This window comes from Bubalus bubalis, chromosome 2, assembly GCF_019923935.1.
Source record: "Bubalus bubalis isolate 160015118507 breed Murrah chromosome 2, NDDB_SH_1, whole genome shotgun sequence".
In the NCBI taxonomy this organism is placed as follows: Eukaryota; Metazoa; Chordata; class Mammalia; order Artiodactyla; family Bovidae; genus Bubalus; species Bubalus bubalis.
The window spans coordinates 150126903-150144963 of record NC_059158.1 but is presented as its reverse complement, the minus strand read 5'-3'; the positions used below and the strand labels follow the sequence as shown (position 1 = coordinate 150144963).

The window sequence follows — 18061 nt, the reverse complement described above, 5'->3', positions numbered from 1 at the left end:
GGCACTGCTCAGAACTTGTTAGGGAAAGAGCGGGGCAGTTAGGCCTGCACTCAGCCAGGCAGTCATCCAGTCTCTAAGAACAGATTCCCCCACAACACTCAGGCTCTGAGTTGCTGTTTTGTTTACCCATTGATCTTTGGATGAATATTTGGGTTGCTTCCACCTTTTGGCTAGTGTGAATAATGCTTCTGTGAACAGGGGTATACAAATATCTGTTGAGGTCCCAGCGTTTTATTATTTGCGTATGTACCCAGAAGGGGAATTGGTGGATTGAATAACAGGTTTATTTTTCAATTGTTTACATTGTAAATGAGAAATTATTGAATGCTGTTAACAACATTTCTAAACCAAAAGTTAAAAAAATAAGAGCCCAGAAAAGTAAACAAGGCACAGCAGTCTACTTTGTCTGAGACCAAATTTTGACAAAATATCAAGTTGAGGATTTGGTAGCTTTGTGTGAAAAGAGAGAAAGCTAGATCCAGAAAAATCAAGTGAAGTTTTAATAGCTTGGGTTAGAGGATGATAAATCAGAGCCCATGGCCTTGCCTATATATATATATATATATATATGTATATGTATGTATATATATATTCTTTTGTATATGTATATATATTGTAAATATATATTTTTATATGTAAATATATGTGTATATATTATTTTTCATATTCTTTGCTGCATATCAGAAGCACAACATTGAGCATAGCACCAAGGAAAATAGCAAACCTACTTTGAAATAATGTGAACATTATAAGGATTTGACATGGATTTTCAGTCCAAATTTCCATCTGTGAGACATCAAGGAATCCCTAGTTTAAAATGATTTTAGAATGGATGACACTACAAAATAGGTGCAAAGTCAAATGCACATTCTTTCTAGGGGAAGGTACCTTCTTTCTTCAGTCAGTTCAGTTCAGTCACTCAGTCGTGTCCCGATTCTTTGTGACCTTATGGACTGCAGCAAGCAAGGCCTCCCTGTCAAGGCCTCCCTTGAGTAAACTCCTGGAGTTTACTCAAACTCATGTCCATTGAGTCGGTGATGCCATCCAATCATCTCATCCTCTGTCATCCCCTTCTCCCGCCTTCAGTCTTTCCCAGCATCAGAGTCATTTCCAGTGAGTCAATTCTTCACGTCAGGTGGCCAAAGTATTGGAATTTCAGCTTCAGCATCAGTCTTTCCAGTGAATATTCAGGACTGATTTCCTTTAGGATGGACTGGTTGGATCTCCTTGCAGTCCAAGGGATTCTCAACAGTCTTCAACACTACAGCTCAAAAGCATCAATTCTTCAGTGCTCAGCTTTCTTTATAGTCCACCTCTCACATCCATACTTAACTACTGGAAAAACCATAGCTTTGACTAGACAGTCCTTTGTTCACAAAGTAATATCTCTGCTTTTTAATATGCTGTCTACATTGGTCATCGGAGAAAGCAATGGCACCCCACTCCAGTACTCTTGCCTGGAAAATCCCATGGATGGAGGAGCCTGGTAGGCTGCAGTCCATGGAGTCGCCAAGAGTCGGACATGACTGAGCGACTTCACTTTCACTTTTCACTTTCATGCATTGGAGAAGGAAATGGCAACCCACTCCAGTGTTCTTGCCTGGAGAATCCCAGGGACGGGGGAGCCTGGTGGGCTGCCATCTATGGGGTCGCACAGAGTCGGACACGACTGAAGCAACTTAGCAGCAGCAGCAGCTACATTGGTCATAACTTTCCTTCAAAGGAGCAAGAATCTTTTAATTTCATGGCTGCAGTCACCATCTGCAGTGATTTTGGAGCCCCCCAAAATAAAGTCTGTCACTGTTTCCCCATCTACTTGCCATGAAGTGATGGAACCAGATGCCATGATATTAGTTTTCCGAATGCTGAGTTTTAAGCCAACTTTTTCACTCTCCTCTTTCACTTTCATCAAGAGGCTCTTTAGTTCCTCTTCACTTTCTGCCATAAGGGTGGTGTCATCTGCATATCTGAGGTTATTGATATTTCTCCCTGCAATCTTGATTCCAGCTTGTGCTTCATCCAGCCCAGCATTTCTCATGATGTACTCTGCGTAGAAGTTAAATAAGCAGGGTGACAATATACAGCCTTGATGTACTCCTTTTCCTATTTGGAACCAGTCTGTTGTTCCATGTCCAGTTCTAACTTTTGCTTCCTAACCTGCACACAGATTTCTCAAGAGGCAGGTCAGGTGGTCTGGTATTCCCATCTCTTTCAGAATTTTCCACAGTTTGTTGTGGTTCACACAGTCAAAGGCTTTGGCATAGTCAATAAAACAGAAGTAGATTTTTTCAGGAACTCACTTGCTTTTTTGATGATCCAGGAGATGTTGGCAATTTGATCTCTGGTTTCTCTGCCTTTTCTAAATCCAGCTTAATCATCTGTACCCTCACGGTTCACATACTGTTGAAACCTGGCTTGGAGAATTTTGAGCAGTACTTTACTAGCGTGTGAGATGAGTGCAATTGTGTGGTAGTTTGAGCATTCTTTGGCATTGCCTTTCTTTGGGATTAGAATGAAAACTGACCTTTCCAGTCCTGTGGCCACTGTTGAGTTTTCCAAATTTGCTGATGTATTGAGTGCAGCACTTTCACAGCATCATCTTTTAGGATTTGAAATAGCTTAACTGGAATTCCATCTCCACTATCTTTGTTCGTAGTGATGCTTTCTAAGACCCACTTGACTTCACATTCCAGGATGTCTGGCTTTAGGTGAGTGATCCCACCATCATGATTATCGGGATCGTGAAAATTTTTTTATAGTTCTTTTGTGTATTCGTGCCACCTCTTCTGCTTCTGTTAGGTCCATACCATTTCTGTCCTTTATCGAGCCCATCTTTGCATGAAATGTTCCCTTGGTATCTCTAATTCTCTTGAAGAGATCTCTAGTCTTTCCCATTCTGTTGTTTTCCTCTATTTCTTTGCATTGATTACTGAGGAACACTTTCTTATCTCTGCTTGGTATTCTTTGGAACTCTGCATTCAAATGGGTATATCTTTCCTTTTCTCACTTGCCTCTTGCTTCTCTTCTACTCACAGCTATTTGTAAGGCCTCCTCAGACAACCACTTTGCCTTTTTGCATTTCTTTTCCTTGGGGATGGTCTTGCTCCCTGTCTCCTGTACAGTGTCACGAACCTCCGTCCATAGTTCTTCAGGCACTCTGTCTGTCAGATCTAATCCCTTGAAAGTATTTGTCACTTCCACTGTATAATTGTATGGGATTTGATTTAGGTCATACCTGAATGGTCTAGTGGTTGTCCCTACTTACTTCAAGTCTGAATTTGGCAATAATGAGTTCATGATCTGAGCCACAGTCAGCTCCTAGTCTTATTTTTGCTGATTGTGTAGAACTTCTCCATCTTTGGCTGCAAAGAATATAATCAATCTGATTAGGGCCAGGAGATCCTTAGAAATCATTTTTTGAGGGCAGTGATCAGCACAGTCAAATATAAAATATAGTCAAGCACAAGGACCCAGGACAATAAGGTAAGGAAAATGAGAAAGTAACAGCAAAAACATGCTGTCCTGGTGGCTTAGTGGTAAAGAATCTTCCTGCCAATGTAGGAGACACAGATTCAATCCTTGGTTCGGAAATACCCCATGGCAAAGAAAATGGCAATCTGCTTCAGTATTCTTGCCTGGAGAACCCTGTGGACAGAGGAGCCTGGTGTGCTACAGTCCATGGCATTGCAAAGAGTTGGACTCGACTTAGCAAGTGAGCAACAACAGCTGTAAACCCTCATAGGCCAGCTCTTACCAAAGACACTGGTCACATAGGTACCATGTGACCTGTGGTACCTGTGAAGTCACTGAAGTACCATCTATTTCTGTCATACCTCTCGGGAAAGTAAAATGTTGCTGAATTGTTTTTGGTCTGCCTGATTTGTTTGGGACTCTGTAATTAAACCAAGTACTCTTAAATTGAGGATAAATACACTATTGGGTTTTTTTCTCTTATTATGTTTTATTTTCATATTACACTAGGAAAACATACCTTCTCAAAAGACTACCTTGGGACATTTAATCTCCTTTCTCCCCCCTAAAAGATTTAAACTTTGTTTATTCTTAATTATAGTGGCTTTTAATTTAGTGGTTTGTGGGGAACTTGAGATTATGGAAGTACATGTATACTTTTTTCATGTACTTTTTGTTTTCAACATTTTGTGACCTTGGGCAAGTCAGTTAATTTCTTTACATTGCATTTCTTTAATTCTAAATTTACTGGGATACAAATATTTTCTAAAGTAGTTTCTAGTGCTAATAGTCTTCAATTAAATGTTTGTTTGTAAAGAATTCCATTTATTCAAACAAATGAAAAATAAAAACAGAAAAGTCTCAATACAGCTTAAAATGTATATCACTTTGTAACATCACTATTGTTCTTTGCTTTGGATGTTTTATGTTAGCTTATATCTAGAGATTTAGTGAATAAAGAGAAATTACTCAACACATTTTATTACCTTTAAAGCATAATATAGAATTTATTATGGCAAGAAGTACCCAAGACAATAGGAGGAATGATGATCCTACTCAAGTGTCAAAAACTTTTGAATAAGCCATTTGGTAAGAACTAAGTCAAATTTATTACACATTGCCTTTCTTGGATGATTCTCATCTTAGTTTTTCTTTGATAACTCAGGCTCATCCCTGTGTCCACATCCTCACAGACTATCAATATTAATAATTGTATATCAATGAAAGAATTCACTTAATAGTTAGCAAATACATACCGAGTGATACAGGGTGCCAGGCATTGGATTGGCTTGGGTTATGATGTTGAACAAAACCAGGTGTGGTCTCTGACCTTATGGTATAGAGTCTAACTGGGTAAAAATGGTATCAACTGAAGAACCACACAAATAGATGTGTAATTTAAAATCCTGGGACTTCCCTGGTGGTCTAGTGACAAAGATTCCATGCTCTCCCTGCAGGGGGCCCTGGTTCAATCCCTGGTCAGGCAGCTAGATCCCCCACACTGCAACTAAAAGATTCTGTGTGCCACACCTAAGACCTGGCGCAAGCAAATAAATACATAAATAAAAATTTTTAAAGTAAATACTAAAAAAAAAAAATATCCTGGTGGGACTCCCTTGGCAGTCTAGTGGATGGAAGTCCATGCTTCCAAGGCAGAGAGCTCAGATATATCCCTGGTCAGGGAACTAAGATCCCACATGCCACAGACAAAATGTGAAGAAAAATTTTAATAAAAAAATAAAATTAAAATCCTGGTCAAGTGCTATGAAGAAAACTCATTGCATTGTTAAATAGTTCTGAAATTAGATGGGTCTGAGATCAGTCCCAACTGTAGAACTTGGTAGCATTGTGATTTTAGGCAACTTTCTAAATCACAGTTAAAATGCAAATAGTTTGCTTGCTGGGTTATTGTGAGGATCAAGTGAGAGAAGTGTGATATAATTTTACTCTTGTTTTTTACTCGTTTATTATCTACCTTTCTGGACGAGAATGTAAGCTCCGTGATAGTAGGAATTTTTCTGGTCTGTCTTCTTAACTGCTATTTTCTTGACATCTACATCAGAGTCATAATATGGGCATGAATAAATACTTTTTTAATGAATGAAATATCTTTTAGGATTTCTTACTGGTAAGAATTCCCCCAAAAATATTTTGTACTTATTTGCTTTTTCTCTGTCATAGTCGGATTGATATGTTGTTAATCTCATGCTGCCTCCTGCAGTTCTGCTTCCTCTCATCTAATTTAACTCTGGATTAGCAAATCAGATAAATAAAGTCACAATGGTAGAAGTACCTGTCCTCTGATAAGAGAGTCTGAAGTAAAAGATAAGGCCTCTCTCTTAATACTAACAGGAGTGAGCTTTCATCCATGGACTCATTGAGATCTTTTTTGGTTATTTAAAAGACGTTTGCAGTTTCAGCTGTATTCTGTATACTTGGACTTACTAGATAAGTAGACTTGTCAGTGCTTCTAATAAAGCATTCTCATTCTAGCTTTATATCACATCATATCATATATATATATAGTTAGTTAGTTAGTTAGGTTTAAGAAATTAAAAAAGTTTGGTTACCTATTCTGTGTTATTATTTTTAGTGGACCACATAGAACTTAATGTTTGATACAATTTTTTCTAAGTATTTAAGGTAATTTTTATAATACCCTAATGATCTGTTCTTATGTCTAAAGTAAATTCACTTGGTTAATTCAGGGCAGCTGTTTTGCCCACTTTTTATTCATTGATTCCCAACCCCTATCTCTTAGTTAATTGCAGTATCTCCCAGAAGTCAGAATTGTTTTCTTAGCTTTATTAATCTTGGCAGCAGGGTTTAAGATGAGTCACCAGGAACTGAGCAACTGAAAAGACTGAATCTTCAAACAAATGAAGCATTACATTTTATCATCATAGATATAGTTATTTGTTTTTAGATCTCATACTCTAAAATGAAGATATAATGTTCTAAGTACATCTTCATTTACCCCATGGGGTATTATCTCTGGGAAAGTGAATTTCTACTTGAAATAATGTCTAGAATTTTTGTTGTTGTTGTTTTGCTTTAATGGGTCCCAGAATATGATATGAAATTAAATTCTAATGAATCATTATCATGCTATTTATTTCCACAAATGATAATTATCTCACAAAATGTAATGATCCTTTCTAATTGGGCCTCATGAAAAACTGCAGCTGAACTGATAAACTAATCACATATAAAGTAATTCTCTTACCTTCATAATATTTTCAATAGTCACTTCTCAGTTATGAGAAAACATTGTTAGCAAATTCTAGGCTGAAGTTTTCAAACATAATTTTGAGTTTCTGTGACATTAAATATTGTATCAGCTAGATGTACAATATCAATAAGGAAATAAAATGTCTCCTGATGTGTTTTTAAAGTAATACCAGTAGGATTTATTTTCTTTTGTAAAAACTTTACTTTTCCCTTTTAACCTCTATTAATATAAGTCTTAAACTTAATGTTATAGAAAATGTTTAAATCATGATACAACCACTGGAAGACATGTCATGTAACTATTAAAAAAATGATCTATATTAAAAAAAGATGTGGTCATATAGGAATGTACTTCCTTTAGAATGTTAGGTGGAAAAAATCAGGATACCAAAAGCATTGTGATACCATGGTGTCACAAAGAGTCAGACACGACTTACCAATTGAACAGCAACAGCCTTAGACCCTCATAGGGGTATGATTTTATAGGGGAAGAAAAAGAGACTTAAAGGAAAAAAATCAAAATTTTTTCCTAATGCTATATTTGTGTTTAGATGCAAGGATTTAAAAAATATTTTAGAATTTTTCAGATTTTTTCTCTTTGCAAATTTTCCTTTAAAATGAAAAAAAAAATAGTGAAATATTAGAAAGTCTCAATTTCAAACTATATTCCATATGTCAGAAAAACAATTCACAGATTATACTGAAGAATCTGAGCTATACTCCCAAACTATAGGTTAGTTAGAAATGTTTGATAGATTTTATGTCCCTGATAGCTCAGTTGGTAAAGAATCGGCCTGCAATGCAGGAGACTCCAGTTTGATTCCTGAGCTGGGAAGATCCACTGGAGAAGGGATAGGCTACCCACTCCAGTATTCTTGGGCTTCTCTTGTGGCTCAGCTGGTAAAGAATCCGCCTGCAATGTGGGAGACCTGGGTTTGGTCCTGGAGTTGGGAAGATCCCCTGGAGAAGGGAAAGGCTACCCACTCCAGTATTCTGGCCTAGAGAATTCCATGGATTGTATAGTCCATGGGATTGCAAAGAGTCGGACACGACTGAGCCACTTGCACTTCACATTCAGAAAAAATATAGTTCTCATATAGGCTTCCTAGTCTCCTTGCCTTTATACTCTAAAAAGTCCTCTTGAAATTAAGAGCCAGAGGTGGGAATGGCAGATGGCTCTACAATATTTGATCTCTTTTCCTCTCAAGCTTTATTATGTAAAATTTGAACATATAGAAAGCATAGAAAAGTAAATCAGCTTATTCCTAGCTTAAATAGTTCTCAATATTTTGCTACTCACTTCAACTATTTCTCTTCCTGATATATTTTTTTCCTATGAACTTAAAGAAATAAATTTTATTGATATTTTAACTATAAAGACTTTCATTTATTTCTTTGATAAACTTTTTTTCAACATACCCACTACGTTATCATCTGCTAATTTTTTATTATTCTTTTAATATTTTAGTCATAATTTATCAGTATCATAAAATTCTCTATCCATATTCATATTTTGCCAGTTGTCTCAAAGTCATCTTTTTATGGACAATTTATTAGAATCAGGACCCAAACAAAACCTGTATTACATTTGGTAGTTATGTCTCCTAAGTCTCTTATTCTCAAATAGCCACTTTAAAATGTATTATAAGTTCCTAATGCCAAAAAGACTGAAATTATAGATGACATTTTAGTGTTCTTATAAAATTAATATAAGTTCATTGTACAATAACTTAAAAATTCAAGAGCTATCTAGAAGAAAGTGGAAATCACTTGTATTGCTCAGAGTATAATTCCTTCCTATCATTTTATACATAATTTTCATTGTTGAGCTCTACTGGAAGTTTTATATCTTATTTCAATAGTATATCTGAAGCTTTTTATACTTAAAATATTTCTTTTCCATTTTAATGGTTGTGTAAAGATGTACCTTAATTTTTCAGAGTAGGTAAATAACTTAATTTTTTTAAATCATTCAGTCACTCAGTTGTGTCTGACTCTTTGCAACCCCATGGGCTGCAGCACGCCAGGCTTCCCTGTCCATCACCAACTCCCGGAGTTTCCTCAAACTTAGGTCCATAGGGTCGGTGATGCCATCCAACCATATCATCTGCTGTCATCACCTTCTCCTCCCGCCTTCAATCTTTACCAGCATCTGGGTCTTTTCCAGTGAGTCAGTTCTTTGCATCAGGTGGCCAGAGTATTGGTGTTTCAGCTTCAGCATCAGTCCTTCCAGTGACTATTCAGGACTGATTTCCTTTAGGATGGACTGGTTGGATTTCCTTGCAGTCCAAGGGACTCTCAAGAGTCTTCTCCAATACCACAGTTCAAAACCATCAATTCTTTGGTGCTCAGCCTTCTTTATGGTCCATCTCTCACATCTATACTGGTAAAACCATAGCTTTGACTACAGGCTTTTGTTGGGAAAGTAATGTCTCTGCTTTTTAATTGCTGCCTAGGTTGCACAGAGTCGGACACGACTGAACTGACTTAGCAGCAGCAGCAGCAGCAGGTTGGTCATTGCTTTTCTTCCAAGGAGCAAGCATCTTTTAATTTCATGGGGGCAGTCACCATCTACAGTGATTTTGGAGCCCAAGATAATAAAGTCTGTCACTGTTTCCATTGTTGCCTCATCTTTTGCAGTGAAGTGATGGGACTGGATTCCATGATCTTAGTTTTCTGAATGTTGAGTTTTAAGCCAGCTTTTTCACTCTCCTCTTTCACTTTCATCAATAGGCTCTTTTCTTTAATTCCTCTTCACTGTCTGCCTTAAGGGTGGTGTCATCTGCATATCTGAAGTTATTGATATTTCTCCTGGCAATCTTGATTCCACCTTGTGCTTCATCCAGCCTGGCATTTCATATGATGTACTCTGCATATAAGTTAAATAAGCAGGTGACAATATACAGTCTTGACATACTCCTTTCCCAATTTGGAACCAGTCTGTTGTTCCATGTCCAGTTCTGTTGCTTCTTGACCTGTATACTGATTTCTCAGCAGGCAGGTAAGGTGGTCTGGTACTCCCATCTCTTGAAGAATTTTCCAGTATGTCATGATCCACACATAGAAGAAAATAATAGAATGAGAAAGACTAGAGATCTCTTCAAGAAAATTAGAGATACCAAGGGAACATTTCATGCAAATATGGGCACAATAAAGGACAGAAACAGTATGGACCTAACAGAAGCAGAAGATATTAAGAAGAGGTGGCAAGAATACACAGAAGAACTATACAAAAACAATCTTAATGACCCAGATAACCAAGATGATGTGATCACTCACCTAGAGCCAGACATCCTGGAGTGTGAAGTCAACTGGGCCTTAGGAAGCATCACTGCAAACAAAGCTAGTGAAAGTGATGGAATTCCAGCTGAAGTATTTCAAATCCTAAAAGATGATGCTGTTATCAACAATAACAACCAAATGTAAGTGTTGTACTCAATATGTCAACAAATTTGGAAGACTCAGCTGTGGCCATAGAACTGGAAAAGGTCAGTTTTCATCCCAATCTGAAAGAAAGGCAATACGAAAGAATTCTCAAACTACTGCACAATTGCACTCATCTCACAAGCTAGCAAAATAATGCTCAATATTCTCCAAGTGAGGATTCGATAGTACATGAACCAAGAACATCCAGATGTTCAAGCTGGATTTAGAAAAGGCAGAGGAACCAGAGATCAAAATTTTTTTAGAGACACATCTAATTTAGAAGGTCATTTTATAGTGTACTCCAGCATTTTCTTGTTGCTACAGTTGAAGAGACTTGTATTTTTGAGTGAATGGGGGCGCGTGTAATTTTCCTACTTAATTCCTAGAGTAGGGAAAATGGGCTGGTCAAGGCACTGTTTTCTCTATATGTAGTAGATAATGCCTGGATCTCGATCCACTGGTCATCTGAGAGAGGTGCTTGTTTTTGCCATGTGGAAGACAAGTAATGCCCCTACTAGGCCATTTTAGTGAGTTTCTATAAAGTCCTATTTTATGTAATTTCTTTAAAATATCATTGAGTATATCTGAGTAAATAATGTGTTCATTTCTCCAAATATTGTCAAGAAAAAGAAAGATAGTAAATTCAACTATTGGCAGGACGCTGGGCATCAGGGAAGGTTTGGAAAAGGTTGCCGCCTACTTTAGCTGCTATAGGTTGAGGTCATCAAAGAACTCCAAAAGACGAAAAGTAGACTTGAAATAGAGATTACAAATTATGCAAAAATAGTGATTCTTAGGTGTGTACTTTATGAATATGTCAGTTTCATAGGGATCTTAAATCAGCACGAAGTGTGTGGCTTAATATAGGAGATTTTTTTTCTTCCACAGTTCTGGAGGCTAGATGTTGAAAATCAAGGTGTCAGGCAGGGCCATGTTCTTTCTGAAGGTTTAAGGCAGAATCCTTCCTTGCATTTTCCTGGCTTCCGGTAGTTCCTAGCAGTCTTTGGCATTTTTGGCTTATAGACCATTTCTCTTCTGTCTTCACATGTAAGGATGTTATTCCCTGGGATCTCTTCCTGAACTCTTTGTTTCTTCTTATAAGAACATCAGTGACTGGACTTAGGGCCACCCTAATCCACTCTGACATCATTTTACTTCATTAATTACACCTGAAAGTCTGTATTTCCAAGTAGGGTCACAATCTGAGGTTCCTGGTAGATGTAAATGTGACAACACTCTTCAGCCCCGTATAGCAAGTATGGGTATTTGTGTATAAGAATAATAGATTGGTAACTGGCAGGCTATCATAATCTCTTAGATAATACACATTCTAATTTTCTTCTCTATGTTGAGTTCTGCTTTTCTTAAGTGTGTTTAATATAAGAGTACATGAATGTGGGGGAAATGTTGAAAAGTACTAAAACAATATTTTAAAATTCTGTGTTGAATACTTGTTTTCTGCTGCTATTTCTTGAGATTAGAAGATAAAAATAACTTGATGAAATCTTGTCTGTGTTTTTATGGTTTTAGCTTTCTAAATTTATAGGCAGGCCCAAAAGTTTCTTATTTAGTAAAAGCATTTGAGCATGGCATTATAATGATGATTCCAGTCCTTCTAAGAATACAGTTTGGCTTAAGCAAAAAGTTATTAAATACTTGAACAAGTTACTAAAAATCTTAGACTATCTTTCATTGAGTTTTAACACATGTATACCTGTGGCGGATTCATTTCTATATTTGGCAAAACCAATACAATATTGTAAAGCTTAAAAATAAAATAAAATTAAAAAAAAAAAACAGATTGAAATTAGACTGTTCTTCCTTATTTATTCACCATTTTCTCCACCACCAAGATGATACCAAGAACTTAGCAAATATATGTCCCTATAAGCCCATATCTTTAGATTGTTTTATTAATTTTGATACAAGTGAATAATGTTTGCAGAAAGTGATTTTGGTAGGAATTAATATTCAAATATCAGTTAAAAGATTTTTTTTTAATTTAAATTTTATTTTATTTAACTTTACAATATTGTATTGGTTTTGCCATATATCAAAATGAATCTGCCACAGGTATACATGTGTTCCCCATCCTGAACCCTCCTCCCTCCTCCCTCCCCATACCATCCCTCTGGGTCGTCCCAGTGCACCAGCCCCAAGCATCCAGTATCGTGTATCGAACCTGGACTGGCGACTCGTTTCATATATGATATTATACATATTTCACTGCCATTCTCCCAAATCATCCCACCCTCTCCCTCTCCCACAGAGTCCAAAAGACTGTTCTATACATCAATAGAGTATACTAATGCATATATATGGAATTTAGAAAGATGGTAACAATAACCCTGTATATGAGACAGCAAAAGAGACACTGATGTATAGAACAGTTAAAAGATTAAATGCTTCACTTCTGGGCCTTTGGTTTCTGCAGTAATCAGAGTAAAATTTTAACTAAAAAATTCACTTGAAAATTCCATTTATTCTCTGTAAAAGCAAATTGAATGCCTGTCGTTATTCATAAATATCTTAACTGCTAAGATTTTCTGGAATTGTAATAGACAATCAGTTATATCAGAAAGTCATTACTATTAGAAAAATTAGGCAATGTCAATAAAACAGAAACTCATGACTTTTGAAATATTTTCTTCGATAAAACTCTTGGTCATTTTGTACTTTTTAAATTAGAAGAAAAAATTTAAACTTTATCCATGCTTTCTCTTTTACAAATCAAAATATCTTACAGTTCTCATCTGCTTTATAATACTTACCCATTTATAATGGGCATATATGATTATAAGATAAAATAAGGTACATCATCACTTACTATCAGAAACTAACTTTTGTAAGTCAAAATTAAGAGATTTAGAATGGAACTCAAGGCAGTGTAAATATGTCTTATTTTTCTAAATGCTCTCTTATAACTTTCTATTTAGAGCTTCTTTTGGCTCTTAAACTATAATGTTCCACGTTTACTCATTCACTAAACTATTTAGGTAAGGTATGTAGTGTTATATGCTTCCCATATAAGGTATGGGCTTCCCAAGTGGCTCACATGGTAAAGAATCTGCCTGCAATGCAGGAGACCTGGGTTCAGTCCCTCAGTCCAGAAGATGCCCTGGAGAAGGAAATGGCAACCCACTCAAATATTCTTGCCTGGAGAATTCCATGGACAGAGGAGCCTGGCGGGCTATAATCCATGGAGTTGCAAGGAGTCGAACATGACTGAGCAACTAACACTTTCACATTATGTGGTGTTATATACATACCCTGTGCAAAGCACAAAGCTGGAGTGATAAATCTGAAAATGTATATATGTGTACATTTCTCCATTCATTCTATAAATATTTATTGGGCATTTGTCATATGCCAAGTATAATATCAGGAACTTCTGATAAAAAGTTAAAACACAGTCTCTCTATTACTTACAGTTTTAGAAAAGGAAAAAGACACTAATCAGATAGTAACACAAATAATTGTAAAATTGGCATCATGAAAAATACTATGAAGAAAAGGTGAATGGTACTATCAGAACTCAGAAGGGAATTTGACTTTGTCTTTGGAGAGACTATGCAAGAGGTACTGACTTTTGAACTGAGAGCCAAATGGTTATTGGAAATTACATAAGTGAAGAAGGATGTGAGAAAATTCCTGGAAGCAGATATTATATATAGTAGGTCTAGTACTGGAGCAAGTGTGAGTTATTTGGAATCAAAAGAGGCAATGTGGCTGGAACACAGGGAAGGAGAGGGAGTGTGACACATGAGGAGGCTGAGAGAGCAGACCAATCAGGGCCTTTTCCATTAAGGATTTAAGTATTTTTCTCAAGAGCAATGAGAAGGCTTTGAGAGATTTTAAGCAGTGTAGGCATGGGAGGAAAGGGTAAGACAGGACCAGATTTGTTTTCCTGAAAGATTAGAAGGGACTGGATGGAATAAAGTGTGAATGAGGGGGGCCCAGTTACAAGGGTATAGGAGGAATTCTGGCAGAAAAAAGCTTGGATTAAGAGAGTGGTAGTGGAAATGGAGAAAAGTGTAAGCCCAAAAACCACCCTCATTTCTTCCCCCTCCTCAATTATTTAGTTTATTTTAGAGCCAAATTGTACTATCTGCCTATTACACAGGGGCCCTAGGCTATCCTTTTGGAGATTTTTATTGTTCTCTGAACAAAAGCTGCCAGTTAGAAATCTAAAGGAGTGTGATTTGTGTCCTTGCCTGGTACTACGCCACTTGTAAGCATGCTATTTCAAAATTGTATGTTGATATTTATTGATGATTTTTGTGCCAGTTATGACAGTACTTGGCAGTGGCTTATTGTATCCTCAGTTTCTGGGGTTTCCTAGGGTACTACCCACAGCTCAGTGGGAAAACTTAGCCTTGTCTCTTACTGAAATGTTTTTTTCTTCCTGGGTTTTCTCCTCCTCCTCCCGTGTCTCTTACATCTCCTGCACTGGCAGACAGGTTCTTTATCACTAGTGTTAGGTATTGGATTATTATCTCCTAAGGGGAAAAATAACCTTGGATTATAGAGTCACTTAGGCAGTGTTTTGTTGTCCTCCAAATAATTTCCTTTTGTTCTCCTTTTCAGTAAGATTCATTCTCTTTAGTGTAAACCATTGGGCAGAATAAGTGAGTTTATCAGCGGTTTGCAGAGTTTATCAGTGGTTTATCAGTTTATCGGTGGTTTGTAAAGGGTAAATAACCCTTTACAACAGCTTCACAGGTGGCTCAGTGGTTAAAGGATCTGCCTGCCAGTGTAGGAGATGCAGGTTCATCTGGGTTGGGAAGATCCCCTGGCAGGCTACAGTCCATGGGGTCACAAAGAGTCGGACACAACAGAGTCACTATCACTTTCATCAGTTATTCATAAAGTGACTTAAGTGCCAACTTTGGTGAGCTTTTTCCGATGATACTGTATTAGTTTTTGAAACTTGAAAATGTAACATTTAGAGACACAAATAAGCTTTCCATTTATCTTTAAACTAGCCTGTGAGTCTCTCACCAGTTCAAAAGCTGAGAGATGTCATTCAGTTGAGAAGATAGTGGCTCACCTCCTTATACCTCCTGCAGGGAAGGGGAAACAAGTGCCCACTAACAACTAGAGAACTGAACAGAGGAGAGACCTAGTTAACTGTGCTCCAGACTGCTAGAATAAAAAGTCTTCATTATCCCTAGACATTACCCAAGCAATGTCTCTTTTAAGGAGCCAGTGTCATCTGCCTAGAGATTATTTCTCACTTGCTAGAAGAGCCACCTTTTGTGCTAGATCTACTCCTACATTCCTGAATCCTCACTCTCCTGATGTGATCACCTCTAGTACTGCTGCTGCTGCTGCTGCTAAGTCACTACAGTCGTGTCCGACTCTGTGCGACCCCATAGATGGCAGCCCACCAGGCCCCGCTGTCCCTGGGATTCTCCAGGCAAGAACACTGGAGTGGGTTGCCATTTCCTTCTCCAATGCATGAAAGTGAAAAGTGAAAGTGAAGTCACTCAGTCGTGTCCGACTCTTCATGACCCCATGGACTGCAGCCTACCAGGCTCCTCCGTCCATGGGATTTTCCAGGCAAGAGTACTGGAGTGGGTTGCCATTGCCTTCTCTAACCACCTACTAACCGGTCTTCTTCCTGACCTTGGTTCACATCTGTACCCAACATGCTTAGTACCTAACTTGATACTGGCTATCACCTATGCATTCTGTTTACCCTTGATGTGGTAGCCCAGGTCAAGGGCTGGTTTCTCGAGAGCAGACTGTTACTTAGTACTTTATACACTTCAGGCTTTTATAGTCATACATATGATATATTACAAAAAGTAACATCAGTATATGAGAATCGACCTGTTAATTCAAGAGTATTGGTATATCTTAAACCTTTCTCAGATAATCTTTAGAATATTTATTAACTGATAATTAAAACATTCATGACTTAGAGCTTTCTGAAGACTGAAGTTAATATTTTAAAAATAAAATATTTATCATCAGATTTTTTTTCCCTATACTGGTCTGGCCAATAGACATACTCAATTATGTATTTGTATGTAATCACCAAATTCCATATTTTATTATTCTCTTTTAGTTTCACCAACAGAAGCCATTCACGTACCTTTATTTCTAGTTTCTTACTACTATATAAAGTTTTCTTGAATTACTTGCTTTATCTGAAAGATAATAGAATATTTTGCAGCATTCAAAACCATTGACACAGCTATAGAAAAACTGTATCTTATGTTTACCTTTAAACACTGATTCTACTTGAACCAAATAGCACATTTAGAATTTATTTGTGATTAGCAATAGCACATATAGATTCACTTGTTGATCTTAGAATGCTAAGTTGGCTAGCTTTTGTTTATATAAATAAGGTTGAACTGGTAGATTATAGTGCCAGAAAAGCTGAATATTTTATATGTAATATACTGGTATAAATAAATTTATGTAGTGACAAGCATTAAATCCCTCCTGATGTTCTAAAATGTTTAAATATTTAAAAATTAATATGAGGGATAATTATAAAATTATGCTTATTTGCATGTGTAGTTTGTGTGATCTGATAAAATATTTTATAGTTTGTATCTTCTGTGTCATCAGAGGTTTTAAAAAATTCTTAAAATGTAGACAGATTGCATCTTTGTTTCAGAATTCCCTGGGAAGATATGTAGTGCTTATTTAACAGCAGCTAATGATGTAGTGATGAGACTTTAGCCTTTTTAAAATCTACAATCCTGTGTAAATTCACCCTTATTGAAAAAGAATTTGATCTAGATACTTTTAACACTGTAATATCCATGATTATTGATTTACAGTGAAATTTACATTGTACTAGTGAATTTATGTGAGCATCTCTAACCTATGGGATATTTATTTTGCAGGAGAAAATACAGATTCTGTTTTCACAACTTGAAATGTAATTTTCCATTAATATTGATTGTTTCATCAGTTGTTACCACAAAATTGGCTAAAATTAATGATCCTCTGTCATAATAGATCAAGGTGATTTACATTTAGTTTTCTTTGTCTTTGTTTGTTTGTTTTGTTTTATTCCCTCCACTCCCCAATTATTTCATGGCATTTCAGTGCTTCAGAGAATTTAGATGAGCTCTCTTCCTCCAGTAGCTGGTTACTTAACCAGAAGCACAGTAAGAAAAGGAGAAAAGACAGGACAAGATTGAAATCTCCATCCTTGACTATCATGAGTACAGCAGCTCGAACAAGGCCACTTCAGAGTTTCCACAAACGAAAACTCTACAGATTGAGCCCAACATTTTATTGGACTCCACAGGTAAGGTTGCCTTTGGGAAAACATGAACAAAAATTTTACTGTCCATATATTTAACAAGCGACAGGATATGAATTGTACATAGTTATTTAGAAGAAGTGAGATTTAATAATTTTTTTAACATAGCAGTGTATTCTGAAATTCTCACATTTCCATTTTTTTTAAATCATGTTTAAACTAATCTGAAAGAAAATTACATATCAAGTTGATTTTAAAATTTTACCGGTAAGGGTAATAAGACACAAGTATGTTATATATTTGTCTTTTGCTTAGTAAAGAAAAAGGTAAAAATCTACAGGGCTGTAGTTATTTTGAGGAAATGACGTCGCTTTCATTTTTAGGCATAGTATTTGTTAAATTTGATGAGCACCCCTTTTTCATATAAGCAGTGAAAGTTTAGATGACCATGCTTACACTTTTTACAAATAAAATATGCTTTACTAAAAGCATTCATTTTGAAAAGCACGTTTTTCATTTATTAGCAAAATATTAGGTTTACGTCTTTCAGTACATATCTTAAATAAACTGTGATGGAGGGCAAAATAAGTCATCTCGAGTTATCATTAGGTATAACATGCTCTTTTTCTATGTTTTAAATAATATGTCAGAGGAAAGGAATTTATCTTTGCTTTAGTATTGTTTTTGAGTATTACTACATTA

General features: G+C 36.5%; 1 protein-coding gene across 11 annotated transcripts in view; it reads left to right on the top strand.

Annotated features, from left to right (window-relative positions):
- KANSL1L (KAT8 regulatory NSL complex subunit 1 like) overlaps nucleotides 1-18061 on the top strand; it is a 128929-nt gene that overhangs the window by 67992 nt on the left and 42876 nt on the right. For 9 of the 11 annotated variants that reach the window (XM_044937757.2, XM_006073178.4, XM_025278173.3 and 6 more), the window contains one exon: nucleotides 17200-17404. In XM_044937757.2, coding sequence (XP_044793692.2) covers nucleotides 17200-17404 — 205 coding nt within the window. The remainder of the gene's footprint in view (nucleotides 1-17199; nucleotides 17405-18061) is intronic. The other 2 variants (XM_006073182.4, XM_006073181.4) reach the window with 2 other exon arrangements.